The sequence below is a fragment of the Anopheles moucheti genome, chromosome 3, assembly GCF_943734755.1.
Source record: "Anopheles moucheti chromosome 3, idAnoMoucSN_F20_07, whole genome shotgun sequence".
In the NCBI taxonomy this organism is placed as follows: Eukaryota; Metazoa; Arthropoda; class Insecta; order Diptera; family Culicidae; genus Anopheles; species Anopheles moucheti.
The window spans coordinates 38,192,884-38,213,167 of NC_069141.1; the positions used below are offsets into that span (position 1 = coordinate 38,192,884).

A 20,284-nucleotide genomic window follows, 5' to 3' on the forward strand; every position below is an offset into this window, starting at 1 on the left:
AACAACATTTGTGCAGTTGTTCAACATAAATTTGAACAATTTAAAAAACTGAGAAAGATATTACACTCCAACTCAAGTTGCGACGTTTTGGAGTGTTTTTAAATCCAGAACTCTCTTCGCTGAATTACAGTCAGCTGAAATTCGGAACTAATTCGGAGATGACTGCTTTCCTGTTCATTGCAAATTAGAAGTTGATCAGAAACTGACTCCAGAATTTCACGGAGTTGTATCTAACCAACTCAATTTATCCATCACTACATGAACCTGTATAAACGATTCTACATGTAAAACAGTCCGCGAGCCAAAATGAGTTTGACAACACTGGTTTAGCTAAAACGGTTTGGACTAGCAAAAAAAACGAAACACAATCCAACTCATACAACCAAAAATAGACAGTTCGAGCTATGCTTCTACTGCTTATTTCTCTGCCAATAATGTCGTCACCCTTTTTTCTATACCAATGGCTCAATTTCCAGCACAATGTGAAACGGAATCTGAACGTTTTTCCCGCAATCGCTTTGTATTTGATCACTTTACGACGGCACGCATATTTCTCTTCGCGTATGATGCGGATCTACGACGACATCGTAGTCCACTACACATTTACCAAAACAAAACCTCATATGGATCCACCCGCTAGTTGAATCTCGATTGATGATCGATTTACACTTCTGGAACCACGGGCACAAGCAGTGCGAAATACAATAGTGTGCAATATCATTCAACTGTACAAGATCGCCGAAATTTTCACAAAACCTAATCAACACAACCACTTTAGCCAGGCATTAGTTAAACATAATTATGTTATCTTGGCGCCACTTCTGATGCGTTGCCGGTTCATGCTCGTTCATCTCATCTTGACAGAGAGCGTTCTCATTCAAGGTTAGTCCGGCTCACGCAGTAATGCAAAATGAGAATCGATTTCACATGCTGAGGCAGTGCTCTAGTAAATAAACATGCGGGTGTTAATAGTGGGTGGTAGGCTAGCGATTATAGACTCAATTAGGGAGAAAAAATTACCTTTTTTCTTTTCAAGAAAACAATTAACAACTAAAAAAATCAATATCTTGTTTTACACCAAAATTTCAAACTTTTACAAAGTGAGATGATTGCTGCATGCTTAGCTAGACCAGTGCCTAAAGATTACATTCTTTTGGTGTAGTATTAGTGAAGCCATGATGTAACATGAGTGAGAGAGAGAGAGAGAGAGAGAGAGAGAGAGAGAGAGAGAGAGAGAGAGAGAGAGAGAGGAGATAAATATTTTCTCGTATACGTTTTGCGGCAAGCGCAGCCCAGCGAACATTTCGCTATGTGCAATTTCGTTTATACTTCACAGGCACATAGTCGACTTTCTACTCTACGAATCTATCTCCGAATCCGCGTATAAGAAAAATAGCGTATCTACGGCACTGCCTGTACACCATTTGTCTCTTGGAAGTGTTACCTTTCCTTTAAAAACCTTGAACGTGATGTTTTATGTCAGTCAAAAATTCTGTCAGTTTTAGACGTGGCTCTCATTGATGATTTAAAAACAGCTAGTATCTACTGCAAAAACGCGCAATAAAGTGTGTGATGAATTGTACTTGTTGGTGATCCGTAAGCATAGAATAAATTATTTTCCCTGAAGCTTATAAAATCCGAAGATAGAACTATAATACAAAGCGTTTATAACGTTTTTGCAGGGGAGTGACATCAAGTGTATGGTACACGATGGTGAAAGAAACTAACATGTTGAATTTGCATTCATGCTGTCCGGTGCCAGTTTCTAGCCGAAGAAGCAACAAAAATCATCGTTACAAGTGCCAATTGTGTACACAGACGTTCAGGAGACGCGATGGTTACGATCGACATCAGTTTTTGCGCACCGGGGTGTACACGTATCCTTGCCAGGAGCCAAACTGTAGCAAAGCATTCACTAACCGATCGCACTTGGTACGACATGTGCGGGTGAATCATATCGAATTAAGCAGTACATCCCGTCCGAATGTGTGGAACTGTACGCATCCAGATTGCCCGATGAAGTTTTCCAGAAAGGATACAATGAATCGTCATTACCAATCGAAACACATACACGGGAAACCGCACGTGTGCGACGTGTGCAGTGAGAGCTTTTGGCGTAAACTGCAACTGAAGCAGCACATGATGCGCCATACTGATCAATATCCCCATCGGTGTGAACAGTGCGGACAAGGTTTTGTGAATCTGAAGTCGATGCGAAGCCACCGGTGCAAGCGCAATGCCTATAGGTGTGTTCCAATTGTTCGAAGGAATTTGTCCGCTGGTTAGAATTGATCACTCATCAGCAGCTCGAACATCCAGTACAGTTTCGATGTGAGGAGTGTGGTAAATGGTTTCGCACGAAGCGTAACCTGAAGTTACATGCCCAGGCTCATCTGGCGAAAGATGTGAAGGAGGTGTACGAGTGTCCTTACGACGACTGCATGCGATTCTACACATACAAGAACAATCTGAATGCACACGTGCGCTTGAAGCATCCAAGAACTAGCAAGGAGAAGTAACTTTTCCCGATAAGGGGTCTCTTGGACAACGTCTTGCGGCCAAGCTAGTAATGCCTCCAAATGTTTTGGTTAGTTGTTATTGTGGTTGGTTGAATTGTGACTGCGTATAGTAATTTGTACTTTGAATTATCCTAACCCTATTTTAATTTTTATCGATGTATATTCGTATACTACGAAATACTTTTCTTATTTGCTGGTTTTGTTAAACTTCCATTAGTCACAATGAGCTTATTGCAATCATTTCCTTCTCATTTTAAATTACATGTCTAATCGACGTTCCTTCCTGTTGCAGATTCTGTTAGATTAACTTGAAATTGAAGTGAAGTTGGAAGATGCTAACTCGTACAACTTGGTACAACTCCGTCAAACCCTGCCATTGGGAGTCACGCCAGTATAGTAAAAGCTCCCCGTCCGCTCTCATCTAAACGCCTTAACCGATGCTCACGCGGTACGCACACGAACAGAATGTTGGAGCAATTTCTGCTCTCCCCATTCATTTGTACGTTCTCGCCAGCGTGCCAACGTGAACGTTGCCGTTTTTTGTTTGTCGCTCCTACTTGAATGGAATTGGACGAAACGCGTCTCACAATACACTGACGGCTATATGATGGGCTGTTGGCGCTTCTCCGCCAAAGCCACCATTCATTTCAAGCGGTTTCGTGTTCCGGTGCAGACGTACCATTGGCGTGTAGCTCCGCTCCGTGGCCGTGTGCGTGTTTTCTGGTGTGTATGTACCGAACCACCGTGTCGTTGTCGTAAAGGAAGTGCAAGTGCGCGTTCTGCGGCAAAATACCTAGTGCGTGGTTCGCCCGCTTCTTTGTGGAAACCGTGGAATGTGTGGGGATATGAAGGAGTTTTGCTGGCTTTTGGATTGTTTTTTTTTTCGCCCTACCGTTTTGAGCAGAAGACAGATTTTTATTCTACGCTTTGGTGTACGGGGAAGCAGGGAACGCTCGTGTGCGTGTGTGCTATGGGTTTTCGGTTTTTGCGTCAACATAGACACGTTTTCCGTGTTTAAAAACAGGGGGCCTGCTTTTGCCGTCCTGAAAATCAACTGTTTAGCGAGATATTCTTGTCCTTGGGTTTGAGAGTTCTTTCTATTGCAACTTGCTACGTATAGAGCTATTTCAAAGAGTACTCCATTGATTACGTTTCAACAGTACATATTAAACTGATTGTCTGTTGTCGTCAAAGTATTGGAAAAAATGGGTTAAAATTCCTATTTAAATGGACCATCTCATTGCCCGGTACGCTGCAGTATACACTTCTAGTAAATTAGTTTCCATTTGTTTTACGCTTAATAGAGAAAAAAATAAGCCCATCGAAAAGCTTAATCGAATTTCGTATTTTCCACCAACAAAAGGTACAGTACCGGTACCGAGCAAAGGATCCGATTCATCAGCGAATTAAGCGAATGTAAAAAAAACAACACCTTCAATCTGGCCAAGAAAATCCATGTCTTACCGCTCCGAACCGAACGAAAGCGAGGACTAAATTTACACAAAAAAAGGACTCCCGGCTTTTTCCCTTTCTGAAAGCAACAGAACAGGCCGTAAGTTGGAGGTTCCCCAGCAACGGAGTTTACCTTCCGTTGCCGTTGCGTGAGAGCGCATCTTTTCTTTTGCTTCACTTTTCTTTTAATTTTCACCTCCCCTCCCCTTCACGTCCCGACACGGGGTCCGGGTCCGGGGTAAACGTGTTACGGGGGGAAGCAGCCGGAAACGCGATCCGAATGCCGGTAAAGTGTACCTCACTTTCGCAGGACTCGAGTTTTCTGCCATCCAACAGTGAGAGCAAGATTTACAATACAGAATCAAATTCTGGCACCGAGGCACCCGAAGGAAAGTGGAACAGGTCGGGGGGAGGGGGCAAAGAACGGAAACCGGAAAAAGGATTTGGATTTTAATTGCTTTAAGAAGGTGGCATGGGAAGTCGCAAAGGACAAAGGCGACGAATGGGAATGGCACGGACAAGAGAGCGAGAAAAAAAACGGGAATCTGCTTACTCAGCGATTGTGTTTTGATGTTTTTTTTTGTTCTGTTCTCTCTCTCTCTCTCTCCCCTCGTCCTTATATCTACTCCTTTTACTACTCCATTCCAATAGAAAAGTGGCATCGATCGGAACCACGTTGTGAGTGTGCGTGTGTGCGTGTGTGTGTGTCTGTGTTTGTGTCAAAGGTTCCATTGGAGCGAAGGGGTGGAAAAAGTGAAAGTGCACCCGTTTACCAGTTCCGGGAAGAATCCTTCCAGGAAATTGTGCGCTGGTGCTACGAATTTTCCGCGCTCAGTTTCACCGTCCGTCCGTACTCTCTTCGTGCCTTTTTCGTTTTGATCCGAGGTTCCGGGTCACACCCGTGCCCATTGGCCCGTTTAGGGTGGGGGGAGCGCAAGACTGCTGGACTTCGGTTAGTCCCATTCCGTCGTGTTGTGCAGGCTGCGGAAGCCGCCTGCCCCCATTTCCGGGATTGATAGTCCCATCATTTTCCACGTGGCCATCGTAAACGCAAAGCCGTGTATATGTGTGACCAGGGCAAGCGAAAGAAAAAGGAAAAATTCCAGTACAACAAATCGATCATGGCCGCCACAAGTGTGGTGGTCCTCGATCGGGGCAACAATACGACCTGCACCGTTAATTTACACGGTAAGTGTGCTTTTTTTTTTGTTTAGTTTGTTTGTTTGGGAAGAAATGGGACTATTTTTCTACTCTTTACTACATACCAAATCGGAAGCGGGAAGTGTCGATCAGACGATCTCTGTGGGCGATCGTGAATAAAATTGTTAAGAGCTCACCAGAATGTCTGTGTTGGCAGGAGAAAAACATCCGGATGTTACTTCCAGGGTCTATGCTAGCAGTATACGAAAGAGCTATGGAAGACAAGCGAACTGTAACTTTCAAAGCGAGAAAATCCCCTTTTTTTTCCTTTAGACAGAGAATTCTTTAATGGTGTAATGGTGCCCATGTTTGCTGCACAGTAGAATAATAAAAATACAATATGTTTCACTGTTCGATCAATCGCTATTTTGGAAAGTGAAACCCACCACCACCCCACAGGCGAACGGCTTTTATGTTGGTTTATTATTATTATTCATACAGTGTGCATGGTGCATGGGGCAGCCAGATGGTGCATTCGAAGCAAGCGTTCCGTTGGTTAGAAGCATTTCAGTGCACATAAAATTATTATATTGATCTTTACACTAACTGGGCCGAATTTTCCTCCGCTTTGTAGAATGTTTAACCAACTTCACTACAATGGTGTTAGTATGCATTTGGATTGAGCCATGTTACAGACCGTTTATGTTACGCACAATCCGCGACTCCCCTGTGTGACGGTGGGTTTTATAATCATCGTAAAGTGGTGATGGTAATTTCCGCCTAGTAAAAACCGTCCAATCAATTACGTCGGCTTTTCGAACCACTTGAAACCGGGTCGGGGGGGTATACGCTTGAAACGCACCCCACGGATGACCGCTGTGGGGTGTGTGCGATCGCAAGTGCACATATGTGTGAAGGTGGCGTATTCGCGCGCTGCGAAGGTGCGTCTGGTTTTCAGCAGCCGCTTGCGAAGCTCCGGTACGCGTGAGCATAAACCGCGAAACCGATGCGACGACACACACGCTTCGAGGGCCACAATTTGGCTGGTTAACAAAACTTTGTTGTTTAGCCACTAACGTATACGATGGTGGCATTTGTTGTGTGTGCCATTCACTCACGATCGCGCTTGCCCTCTAACTCTCTCTCTCTTTTTCCTGGGGGTTGATCCTGTGAGGGAAGGGAAGGTGCAGGTTGAGTGAGGTCAACCTTGGGGTGGAATTGATTTAGCTCGTTCGATGGTTCGAAAAGTTTGAACTAGACCCGAACTGCACTGCACTGCGTGTGGAAAAATGGTGGACGGCGTAAACAAATCTGCAAAAACCATGCTCCGGCAACACGGCTGATGTAGCAGTAGTAGTCCGGTTGTTCCAAAACAGCTGGTGGGGATAGGCACATTAGTCAGTCGACAATAGGCCCCCCGGGTGACCCTGAGCCAACGGCTGACTCCCTCCGCGGAACGCAGCAGGCGCGAAGGTATTTCAGGTGGCGGAATTAACAAGGTGTTGAACGAACGGTGCAGCTTAAATCGTCCGATCGCGTCACATGGTTTTGTGATGAACTTGCAGCCCCTTGCGGGATAAGAATGAAATATCCCACAGCGATTACATCTGAATGGGTTTGAACTTTGGTTCAAACATGAACGAATGAAATTGTTTTTAATTTAATTCATTTGTCCAATAAAAAAAAACACTTTGGTTTCATTTTTGTTTAATGTTTTCTACTGATTTGCGCAGCAATACACACGCACAATAACAATTTCGGTTACCGAGCACATAAACGATACACGGCCATGGTTCGCGGTGCCAGAAAAAAACAATCTTGTAGTTTATCAAACGCTTTGTTATGTTATTTGTTTTTAGGTCGCTTTTTGTTCATTTTAACGATGCCAATATGTTTATCGCCCAAATCTGCCCAATGGACAGAAAAAATCGAATAAAGATGCATCAAATGCACTTTTTTTTTTAAATCGGCGCGATCGTGCAGGTGAGAGGTTAGGTGTTGATTTTGCACTTTTTAAGTTATTCATAGATTTCATTGATAATTAGTTGTTTTTTTTGCCGCTTCTTCACCTTTCTGCCTAGCAAATGTAGTACACGCTGCTGACAGTGGTTGTTTCTTTTTTCTGTACAAGTAATCATTTTCTTGCTTTTGTTTACCATCATTTATTTTGCGTTTTGTTTTTCCATGCGGGCCAATGCCGCTTTTTGTCACCTTGATACATTTTGTTTGCTTTATTGTACAGCTTTCGTTTTCGTATCGCGGAATAATAAATCAATAAAGAGTTTAGTTCAGCACAATTCGGACATTTGATTCAAAACGCGTGTGCCATCACATTGTGCATAGAAATTCCCCGGGTACGATTAAAGGGGCAGAAACAAAACAAACAGCCGAGTTTCAATTCATAAGTTTAAAATAAAGCTAAGCAAAAAAAGCAAAACCGCAACATTGCCTTGAATCTAGAAGGAGTTCAATATTAAACACCCGATACCTTCATTGCTTGTTTGTTCCTTTCGTTCGTTTTGTTTTGGTTTATCGTTTAATGAACTCAATATTGACGGTCCGGATTTATGCGAGAATTTGTCGGAAATCACACTAATCAATCACTAAAATATGCATCGGTGCAGCAAAATGCGCGTCGGTTGCGTTGGTTGCTCGGTAAAATCTGTTAGCGGGACACACGGCGGTTACTCTTATCTGCTCGCGAACATGTGTAAGAATATTCACTGGCGGCGTATCGTTATCATTCGGATGTCCGTGAGCCGCGGGTCGGTATTTGTTTTGGTACGAAGCGAAAAGAAGAGGGGTTTCAACATACACAAAGGGGACCAGCTGATAGCGCAAATATTGCAACATGAGTTTTGAAACGTGAATGCAGGTTACTCTTTGATCTTTTTCCTATACTTGTGGAGCTGGGTTTTATTTGCAAACAGTAAGAGCAATTTCTCGAATCGATCAAGATCTGTTCTGGCAGTAGTTTTTTGTTATCAATATTATTTGGACATTAAAACAATTTACGATAAATCATCATTATTAGTCAGAACAGTGTGTGACTTCTTGAAGACTTCCAGTAGACCATATCTATTCCACATTGTTGCTGATAACATTTTCAGTTCAAAAACATTCGCAATATCTAAACCTGTCACATAAGTATCAATAGAAATAATTGCATTTAAATGGACAACAGCAGGATGGGACAATTGCATTTTATTAAACAACCAACCAATCAACGGTCGTCCCAATCACAAACGCGATTGTGCGTATACTTATCAGGTTTTTGTTTATGTGAAACTGTCAGCTGGCGATTAGAAGTTCATGAACCCCTACCTCGTGAAGCACCATCTAGAACCGGCTAGCCGCAAGTGAACCATAATTTGGTAGCACAAAAACAAAATCAAACACAAACATTCGGAACTGTCGCGATGTTTCGTCGTGTCGTTCGGTATGATTAATGGAAATGGCAATTTTTTTGGCCGCCTGCAAACATTCTGTCGCTACTGCGACTTTCATGATCTTGACCGTAGCTACCCAGATGGTTCGCAGTGACCCCCGGGGATCGCTGTTCGACCTTCACACATGTAGGGAATGGAAACAGTGGCAGGCAGCGTTCATGGGATGCGCTTTATAACGTCAGGTTGTGAAATGTGTCGCCGATTTTGGTTTGTTTTCGATTGCCCTTTTTTTTGGTGGGTTAATAAGTTAAAGGTCGATAATCAAACACAAAACGTGTTGCGTTATCGTCAATGACGACGGAGACGAGCCATTATGCCGGGGACGAGCCATTATGTCCTTATCAAGGAAGGTTTGTTTTTTTTTTTGTTGACAATTGCCACATATGGAGCAATTTTAAATGTTATGTTTCATGTATTGTGAAATTCTCAATTTGTTACGACGTCCTTGATTCAATTGGTTGGAAGTTGTATTTTGTTTTATGATAAGATATGTTTTGTCTGATTGTGGTGTGTTGTATTGTATGCTAAAGTATAAGAATAATAGTGTTAATTTCTTGGATTGTGAAATGCTTTTCACAAATTTATTTATGTTAATGTTTATGTTTATTTAGGTAAACTGGTAACACCAGAACTTATGCTTCTAATTTATTTTATTACAATTACTTATTATTGTTTTACATAAATTTATTCTATCTCGTGCTCTTGCAGCTTCCATTATCCGTTGTCATATGAAGATTTTTGTTTAAGTACTTTCATCCTTATTTGTTTTACAATTCCATCTATCAATTTCCATAGATGGACGGGGGTGTAATAAGTTTCCGATTCTCGAGATTCTCGACCAACAAACGCTAGCCATAGTCCATAGTCAAATATTGGCAACCAGATACTTTTACAGGCCGAAACAGAGAGAAATTTGATTTGTTTGACAGCCAAACTGAGGGATCCGCCTGGAATCCTTTTTCGCTTCTTGGAAATGTTTTCAAAAGCAATATGCTCTAGAACGGTGAGCTCCCGCCCGCGCCATTGGCCTGTGGGATCAATCATCCATTTAATTGATTTGAATCTTGTTTATGCAGGGCGGTGAAGCGAGAAAAAAGGATTCCGAACCCCATCACCCCCCGAAAGCATCTCGTCCCAATTTTATGTATACTTGCAGCGAGCAAAGCAATGTAAGGTCTTTTCTGGTAGCTAATGAATTAACGTACTTTTTTGTAATTTTGTAATCGATTGGTTTGGAAATATATTCTGATGTTGCTGTGGGTTGGGTTAGACTGTTTATACTAACCTGCATCTCGAAGACTGCAGGAATTATGTGTTGAATAATGTTTTATTGTGGAAAAAATACGATTACTTCGCAGCAAGCAGTTTACACTGGGATGTATTTTTTGTTTGTTGGTTTGTCACCGTGCCTCTAAAACGACATTGGTTGTCGGCAAAGAGCTGGTGGTATTAGCCTCAGCTGGAATGACTTGAAAGGCGTAGGAAGGTTAGAATGCCCGAAGTGAGGGCAATGTGTAATTACACTATATACATAAACTATACGCGAGCACTCTGACCGTCATGCGGTCGTGTTAGGCAAATGCTTTTTTTTTATTACAGCCGGATTACCGAGCGCGTTTATTACCCGGGGCCAATGGGTTGGTGGCACAATGGCGGTGGCCGCTGTAACCGTTGTTGCAAGCAGCAACCATTGTTCGGCAGGTTGTGTGTGCGTGTTGTTGCATTTTTTTATACTTCTTTCGCCTGCCGTCCTACCTAACGCCGGCCCACGACAAACCATTGGACCATCGGACCATCGACAGCGACATTCGCGCAAGAAGCGAGCGCTTCGTCCTACTCCACCGGCTGCTGCTATGGTTGTCGATTGCTGGAAAAGCGGTCGTTTTTAAGTCGCATGATACTAACCATTGAAAACTGAGTGAGTGTAACAAAGGTAGCAAAAAAAAAAACTGGTACGCGCCTAGTTTATGTTGGACGAGAAAGCATATCAACGTCCTACAGCAATTGATCATTATTTTTATACGGAGTATAGTAACTAGAACTTAAAATATTATTAAATTTGAATTTCACTTGCGTCTTCTGTTAAAATTTGATTTCTACATCACGATTTTTACGATGTTCTAATTATGTACGGGCGTGGTAAATTTGAATAATATCTTCAAATCGATCCACGGCCCAACATGGATTGGGGTAAAGCAAATTTTTATTCCAGCTCCCAAGTAGAAGAGCAAAAATAAAAAAAAAATCATTCCCGAACCCGTTACATCAGTCACCCGGGGGCACTTTTTTAGGCGTACTGTCCCATTTCTTGCGGCAGACCCGAAACTTTCGAATCATCTTTAGGATGGGAAGGATCCTTTCTAATTTCCCTCCGCATTTTCGCTCGTTCTTCATTTGACTAATTTTTTTTTCTATACTGGTGAGTGTGTGTGTGCATGGCATCGGGTTTGCATTTTTTTTCTTGCAATGTTTGCCACTTTAAGCGCCCGATTTCGAGTGTGTAGCCTCCCCTGAAAGTCAGCTGCCTAGAGGCGCCCATGGCGCAGGATAAATTAGTCCAAGCAAGCCCCAAACTGGAGCCGTGTTTGGCCATTTTTTCTTTGCTGTGTTTTTGCCACTTCTTCATTCATCACCGTTCTGTCCGAAAATCGGCCACCAAAGAGCGGTACGAACGATAAACAAAAAAATGAAGGCTCCAATTTCCACGTTCAGCTGGAAGGTGGGCAGTGGCCGAGGGCCCCGAAAGTGGAAAGAAAATTCGCGGAAGACGACAAGATCGACCGTTACTGAGATCCGTGCAGCTTTTGCCGGCGGCGGTGCTTTGTGGTCGCGCAAACAATTTCGCCAAAAACTTTCGCGGCGTGCAGGCGATTTTTGCGATCGGCTTGGAATAGAAAATAGCGGGCGATGGAGCCGAAACAACACAACAAACAAACTGAAAGATGAAACGAGAAAGATAGAGAGAGAGAGAGAAAAAAAAAGATGAAAAAGGAAGAGTGGAAATAAGAGAAAAACATGCAAAAGATAAAGAGATAGAAATAAAAAGAAAAATTTGCAATAGAACCGCGTCGCCACCCTGATGCCCCCGCGATACTTTTTTTGGGAAGGTGTGTGTGTATGTGTGGATGCTGCGGCACACAGTCGGGTACAGCCAACGGAAGTGGAAGAATTGGCACAGTTTTGCGCCTGGCGTTTTTTTTTTCCTCTCTCGCTGGTTAGTGATCTGTTCTTTTTTTATGGTTTCCCTTCTGGTGGATAGAAAGCTAGACGCATCCAATCAAACCAAGCACCCAAAACTAAGCTTGAAGCAGTGCGAGGGGCCAAAACAAAAAAAAACTCACCGATCAGGTTTTTTGGCAAACTCCTAATCTCAGCGGTGCCGTCGTGCTTGTCGTGACGGTTTTGTTTTAGTGTTCGCCACGCATCATGCGCTGGTTGGTTTCGCGCAAAACCAAAAAAAAAAATTGGCAACCGATTTTTGGCCAACGAAAGTTTACGGTTTACGGTGTCCAACCGTTAGGCGCAGAAAGAAAGTTTGGTTCGGTGGTTTGGAAATGTTTGGCAATGAAATAAATCGTAGATAAGTTCCATTGATATGCAAACATTAGTTGGAAAAGCGAACCGTTTGGCTGTTTGCAACAAGTATTATGCAATGTCAATCACCCTTGGGTGCATATTAATTTGAATCATGATCTAGAAACTTTGAAGGAGAAATAACAAATCGTATATACATTTTTTAAAGTGTGTAATTTAATTCAATGGCTGTCTTCAATTGTGCTTTTATTTTTGTTAATCATTATTGTACTTTGAGGTTCAATTCTCAATTAGCTAAATTTTCAATCTAAATCTTAAATGTAGTCGGTAGTTTTTTTCGTGAAATGAATAATAATTAATTAAATAATTTCGATTAGTTTTATTGTATTTAACCTATTACTGCAGCATATCAATTAAAACAATTGTGTTGATATCATCTCATTCCTTATTTCGCATAGATAATAATCCTTTGAACAACTTGTTTTTTAACAAAGTGTATATATTCATTTTGAAATACAATTGATTCAATATTCAAGTTATCTACGTTATAAAGGTTATGAAATTATATCAAACGAAGTCGACACCAATTGTTTGTAGGTACACGATATAGCAACTCATTTATTATTACTCTTAATTTCCACTTTTTCCGAAATAGAATTAAGATCTCCAGATGTACTCCATATTTTAAATTTAATATTGTGTAGTGTTGCAAGTGCTTACCCATAACGATGTCCCGGTATTCCAAGTTCAGAGATAGATAGAGATAGATGAAATAATATACTCCCTACGGTTTTTATGAGTTATATAAAGAGGATTAAATTTTCTAGACAATCTCGAGAAAGATGAGAGGTTACCATTTTTCTGAACAAAGTCATTTAATATTGAATATAGAACTAGATTCGACACACTCTGAACCTTATGAAAATAAGGCCCTGTACCACAGGGCAGCGTCTTAGGACCGCTCTTGTATTATTGTTACACAACGGACGTCCCCGCACTAAATGACAATACTCAGTTATCTTTTTATGCCGATGAAATATCTGGACAGAAATATCTGGCATGTCTACATGGTGGACTGCAAGGAGCATTAACAAAATTTGTAAAATACCTTCACGACTGGAAAATTGTGGTTAACTGTGCCAAAACGCAAGGTATTGTATTACCTTGTAGAACAAATTTGTTGCTTTCCACTATCAGGCGCGGAGTAAAGTGTATTAAACTAGAAGGCCATGCGATCACATGGGACTCCCATGTTCGCTAACTTGGCGTAGTAATAGATCGCAAATTATCTCCTCCTAGGGAAAAGTCCTAGGGACACTGATGAGTATTTATTCTCTAATCAAAAGGAATGGAGGACTAACCACGGAGAACAAGATCATTCTATACAAACAAGTAATATTGCCTGCAATACTACATGGTTCAAATGCATGAGGATCATGCTCCCCCGCCAATATGCTTATTCTACAACGAATACAAAACAAGATCCTTAAAATGATCCTAAACTTACCTCTTAGATACAGCACCTACGACCTCCACAAATTAACACAAATAAAGAGAGGATGCGTACTGATTTGGATCGCTTTAAAAATACCAGCTCACGATCCAACTCCGAGCTCTTTTCTTGTAAATATTTTTATTATTTTCTTCGGTAATAGGGTAGGTTAGTTAGGTTAATGATATATTATTAAGTAGATGTAAGCTAGCTCTAGTACTAATGTTCCAGGTTTAGTTTCATGACACAGGTCCAATATGAAAGTTGATCCTTTTCACTTTCCACTTTATAATTGTTCTTTTCCAATTTCCGAATCGTTAGTCTATTCTAACCTATCTTTTCCAATCTCCACAGTATTAATTTCTATCCATAGAGTAAATATTTCGTATTAGCAAACCTATTCAGTACAAAGCACCTGCGGCAGTACACTCATTTTCTTTGTAAATATGGTTTATTATGAATAAATTCAACAATAATTGTTCTCTAAAAAAAACTTTAATATAGAAACCAGTTTTTGAAACGGTTTACTAAACTCTTTTAATTGTACTGACGAATGACTTATGAAAAATAACAATTTTCATAAAACCGTTAATAAGTTTGCTGTGCTGATCGGTTGAATATCTACAAACGTGTCATCTGGTGAACTTCTGAAGCTTGGCAGAACCCCTACCGTAACGTACCTGAAGATACGCTCACGAAAGATGTATATTTACCTACGACGGCTTAGTTTGTGCAAACACTTCCCTGCATTGAGCCACCCGGCTATGGACATTATTAATCTTTTCTCATATAAAATTCTACCACACAAATAAAAACTCTTGAGACTACCTTCCACAAACCTTCCGCAAGCAAACGATCGTCAACGATCGGGAAAGGTTTTATGTTTTATGATATCTCCGTCATCAAAAGACTGTTTCGAAAATGCGCGAAAAAGCTAGCGTAAAGGCCATTTCTGCCGTGCCGTGCTGAATGGATTGGGCTCGATTGGACCAATACCACCAGCACACGGCTAAAGGCTAGTTAATATCCGTTCGGGTGCTGCTGAACGATTTGTCCGCGGTAGCAAACACTTGACCCTTCGCTGGTTGTGATGGCCGGAGACCACGCTGTAAAGGGAAAGGAATATGGCGGGAGGGCTTGTACTCCGTTGCGAACCGGGAGACCTCGGGCAGTTGTGTGGTCGTAGCGCAAACAGAGACCACAGTAAGTGTTTGCTAGATGCGTCGCAGCAATCGCGAGAAACGCTGGACAGTAGCTGTGGTCATGAACCGAGAAAAGTGAATGTGTGTTGCCTCGGTGTCTACCTCGGGGCCGAAGGTGTTAGGTAGTTAGGAAAACAACAGGTTCTAGTACATCGCATATCGAACGTGTGTTTTGGCAAACAAATATCACAATATTTACAATTGGTAAATTTGTACGCATCTTACACAGCTTGCCGATGATATATTATGGGCTACCATTTTCGGCTTCAAAATTCGTGGCCAAAAACTGCACATCCCCACAACCGGTGCATCCATGCATAACTCCCAAACATGCCGAGCTTGACGAGCGGCATACAAAATTATCATCGCATTTCGTTTCGATTGGTGGTTCGTTTTTGTGATCCCTTGATTCTGTTCGCCCCAGCACCATCATTACCTCCATCACTTACTTTGGCAAGCACTTTACCGGATACTCGTCTAACGCGAAACGTGTGGCTTGGGGCACGTTTGACGAATGAGTAAAAATTTGTTGAAGGTCGTTCGAGGTCTCTTGGTCTCGGTACTTACTTATTCCCTCCCCTTGCTCTTCATTTTGGATGAATAGGTTTCGTACCGTAGGAAGGCAAAAAGAGAAAAATAAATACGTTGGGGTCATCGTGGAGAAGTGTGTTACGCTGTCTTGAGGGTGAGTTAAGATCGAGAGCCATGCGGAAAAAAAAACGTCACAATAAACGGAACGAACTGATGTGTTTGGTGCGGCTTGGCATTTGGGTGGCTCTTTCGTCCAGGGATTTTTATATTTTAGAATATGTTTTAATGGATATTTCTGTTTTATGGTTGAGGTTGGGTACTGTGGAAAAACAAAACAATTTAAAACGCACATTCTAAAATTTGTCCTGTAAATTTAGCACATCCACAACCATTCCAACAAATGAACAATATCATAGGCTTTTCAACAATGGTTAAGATTGAAGAATGATATTGGAAAAGATATAGTTATTTTGATATAAATAAAATTTTATTCTTATGATTATTAATGTTCCATAAACAAAACTGATATCGTGGGATCGAAGTCAGCCTTGAATAAGTGTTTTAATTCTTTTGAGCTACCCAGAGTAATTCTTAAAGTGTTTTATATGTAGTGATATTTCCTTTACTTTAGGTTCGAATTAAAAGTTAGTTAATACTTGCATTATTTATAATTTAAATTTTCTTTTAAAACGATTTTTCATTTTACCTTGTTTTTCTCTGCCTTTTTCCAAAGTTTTATTTTGTTTCTTGCAATAATTGAGTCATGCAACAGCATAAAACCAATGGGAATGAAACGATTAGAATTCCGAAAAAAATAATTCCTGTAAACAATGTGTTAACACAACAAAGTATACAAAAGTAATGTGTTAATTATTGTGCTTTTTTCTGCTTTGGATGTAACATGATGCATGTATTTCGATTCACTGCCATTGCGTTGCAGCGTTGCAGTGGTATGTGCGGAATGCATCATCGTAACGTTTCGCCTACATGATGGTATTAATGAAATAATTACGAACATACCAGCCTTCCTTCCGATGCACGTCGCTTTTGTTTTGGTACCCGAATTCGCCATCGTAAAGCGGAACGTGCTGTTTTATCCCACTCGCAGGAAATTGTCCTCCATGTGGTTGTTCTTCCGTACGAAAACTTCCGTGTGAGGGCTTCAGCAAAGGCGTTTTGATCGTCGTTTCTGGTCGTGATGACAGCCATCAATTGGAATGTTGCAAGCATTCGTACTTATGCTTCACAATACAGCATTGTGGATGAAATAATCTTTCCTCAATTTTGTGTGGAATAAAATCTTAATTATTGCTAAAACCTTTTTTTCTCTTCATTTGCAGGTGCAACCGTAGTGTCCTGGCGAGTAAATAATCAAGAACAGCTGTTTGTGAGGTGAGTTGAAACGTATTACTATTATATTTTTATACGTATTATAATTTTCTAACATTTTGGGAACATTTGAATCTTTCCAAAATTCTTCATAAAAACCTTAATTCAGTCACAATTTAAATTCGCTATTTAAATAAACTATGGAAAAATATGCTATATAAATATGAGATATGCAACATAAAGGATGTTCGCTTTAAGCATGTCAACGATAACATAAAATGGCCTCCCGTCAGTTAATTTTGCAGCGTTTCCGTACAGCGCGTTTCACCATTGATGATTTTTAATTTACCGCTTTATACATCTATGACACCTGCCCTAGGGCACAGCATAAAACGGTGCAGCGTATAAAAATAATAGCAAAATCGAAACGAAGCAAACAAAAAAAGTGGCCACTATCACATAAAAATGCTAAAAAAATAGTAATATTCCCACCCCTGTTCTAGTGCTGCTGCCAGCAATAGTAAGAGCAATGTTGACGAGAACAAAGTAGAAAACGTGATTAAATTTATTATGCGTGAGTGTGTGTGTGTGTGTGTGTGTGTGCATGCGATTTTTTATGCCATGTCCTACCACCGCTCTGGCCATCCAGCCACGGTCCTTTCCAATGCCTCTTCACCGCTGGGTTGGGTGGCTTTTTTTTTTTGTTCCTACCCTATCCATTCATCCGGTGAGTCTTTCTAGTTTCATTATCCGGGTTGTGCTTTGGGCCTTTGGTATTGGAGGAGGGAGAGAAAAAACTCGCCCATCTCGCTATCGCGCATAGTGGTCTGCAATTTGTGTGCCTCTATCGGTTTACACAATCACCACCAACCACCACCGGTGTCTGCTGTACACCCCTGCCGCTACGTTATTCACGCACGGGACACGCACTAAAACACTGTCCTAGTCGTTGTGTGGTACTACCGGGTAGGAAATGGCAGCTGGATTTGTTGGATGGATGATTTTTTTTCTCCATTTCCCTCTAACCATTCTGAACCATTTTTCCTATTGCTGCCGTGCTCATGGTAAGCTTCAAAAAGGGGAATGGCCGGGCAGGAGCTTTTGCACCAATATCACCAGACTGCTTCGATGCCCAGGGTAAATCGGTGTGTTGTGGTCATCATTTGGCTGTTACCATTGGTTTGCGAATGCGATTTTTTTGTTGTTATGCTAAACTCGCTTCACACTGGCGGTTCCGGGCCGGGCATGGCCCATGGGTTTGGTTAGGTTATGAATTGTGATCCTGGATCGGATTGATGAATGTGTGTGTAGGGTAGAGAAAAAGCACGGCGTGTCCCCAGACCCTGTTGGTTGAGGTTTTTCATTTCGTGCATATTTGAGCAAGTGCAAACTTTGGATCCAACATCCGTTATCCTTTTTTTTTCCTGTTATGTCGCTCTCTATCTATTAGCTGGTTTATGTTCGTTTTTTTTGTTGTTGTCCTAGCTGTATCATTTGCTGCTCGCCTATGTCCTTTACACTCGTTATCAATCTTTGTGTGAGCTTCAATCCTTCCGCTCGCAACTGGCTGTGGGCCCATCCAGGATTGTGACGAAAATGGAATAAAGAGAGAGAGGAAAAAAGTCGAGAAACCCCAGCATTTCAAAAACCGATATATGTGCCAATGTGAACCAGAAAAAAGCGCATTGACGAATTCAAATCACGAATTTAAGAGTGCCCCACCGGTGGGGTGCACCACGTAAACGTGGCAGATTGAGAATGGTTAACTGACTGGAGCGCAAACCCGTACTGGAAAAGATGCATAAATGTCACCATCCGTTCATCAACAAGGTGTTGGACGCTATGACTTCATGAAGCTACAAGCTCAATTATTTTACAGTATTCACCAATTGCAATAATTTTCTTGTTTTCAATTACCAGTATAGCAAAGCTTAAAAGTGTTTGATTCCATTTTCCGTTACTCTTCCTCAATAACTGAACTTTATTGTCACAAGACCATCAATTTATTGTTTGTTTGGACTGTACTTGAGTATTTTTCTTTTATATGATGTCAATACTCTATTACAAGGGTAAGTTAAGACTTCTCAATCACCCCAAACAATATATAAGCAAATCTCCATATCCTTGTTTAATGTTTTGAGCGATTAAATAAGTGATGTCGCATCTATCGCATTTACGACTGATACAAAATACAATAAACCGAAGAGATTCTAACAGAGCACATAGAACAATCTCCTCGAAGCCCAGAAAAAATCCCTGAATAACCTGTGGAGTTACTGATGCCAAGGAAAAAGATGCCCGTAGTAAGATAAAATAAATCCTCACTTCGTCGAAGACTTCTGTAGGTGTTGAAAGCTTGGGATGCCGTTTGTCCATATTCTTCTCATATGTTATCAAACATCATCCTCGCGACTGCAGTGACTGCACGAATGAAAGGCGTGTGTGAGACAAATGCTTTTCTCATTTTCGAACAATATTGAAAGATCGTTTGACTCTTTGACCAGCATGGAAACTAATTAATAACAACGATCATTTATAAAGAGAGCCATTATTTCCATTATCTTCTTGCTTTGAGGGATTGTTGAAAAATAATTATACGCATTTTGTATAAGCATAATTTAGGCTCGAAATGCATTTTGTTTACTTATCCTATAAATCGAATGAAGCTTCCGCATTCCCCACTTCAGTTTTGCGTAAAACGAGTGAAACACATGAGTGAATTTAGTTGATTGTAAGAGGATTGAGTCGTACCAAAGAATATTATTTAATCCTTGAATTTAATGACATTATTTAATATAAATACTCCAATCAGGATACTGCGATACTATAAGCGGTTAAGTATTAGCTTTAAGCAGTAGATAGCTTTAATGTAGTAACCTTTTTTGCCCTTAATTTGATATATGTTCTAATTGTACTGTAGTAGAGTTTTGGAGAGTGGATACCACATTTTGGAATAGATTTCAGTGGCTTGGGATTAAGAGTCTTGCAATTGCTCTGTCTCTTTTTTTTTCTTTCTCTTTCTCTCTCTTTTCTTGGCGTAATGACCTACTAGATCATATGCCTACCATTTCTGACTCACTAGACTAAGTTTACCACGTAGCCGAATAGTCAGTCCTTGCTACGGGGGATAGGTCCGAATAGGATTTAGGTTCGGTCTGTTCGTGTGAAGACCGGCACCGCTACCATCATACCACCTGGCCGCACGTAAGGTTCTGGATAAAGTTTCAGTTAAATCCGCGTTATCAAAACGTTTCCTAGTACGCAATATATTTTGAAACGAATCTATACACCATCAACCTCTATGAACGCAGCTAAACGACAGATAGACAGAGAAAAACCTGCGAAACGAGGCAAAATACAGAACGGATGAACTTTTAATTCGCGTGCGGTTAAAATGTTTTATGCGATGCTGATAGGGCTCGGTTTTTTTTATCAGCAAGTGCAATAGACATGTATTTTGATGTTTTATTTTTCCTTTTTTTTTAATTAAAACCATCAACATAACATTTTTTGTTGTTCGGCAATTCCCTGCAATGTTCACCATTTTGCCACTCCACATTGTGCATCCGCGGTGGAACGATTTGTTATGTATTGTGGTAAACTCGCCTTTTTTTTGCAGTCGCTTTTATTGTGCTG

The 20,284-nt window shown here is 41.0% G+C and overlaps 2 protein-coding genes across 2 annotated transcripts in view; both read left to right on the top strand.

Moving 5' to 3' along the window:
• The first annotated feature begins 1,710 nt into the window (after positions 1-1,710).
• Positions 1,711-2,519, top strand: LOC128302675 (zinc finger protein 155-like). Its single transcript, XM_053039539.1, is given in 2 exon segments — positions 1,711-2,244; positions 2,247-2,519. Coding segments are annotated over 2 exon segments (807 nt in total).
• Positions 2,520-4,697: 2,178 nt separating this feature from the next.
• Positions 4,698-20,284, top strand: part of LOC128301653 (uncharacterized) — a 38,581-nt gene continuing 22,994 nt past the window's right edge. The window contains exons 1-2 of the mRNA XM_053038238.1: positions 4,698-5,159; positions 16,660-16,711. Of these exons, the coding sequence (XP_052894198.1) occupies positions 5,036-5,159; positions 16,660-16,711 (176 nt within the window). The 5' untranslated portion in view covers positions 4,698-5,035. The remainder of the gene's footprint in view (positions 5,160-16,659; positions 16,712-20,284) is intronic.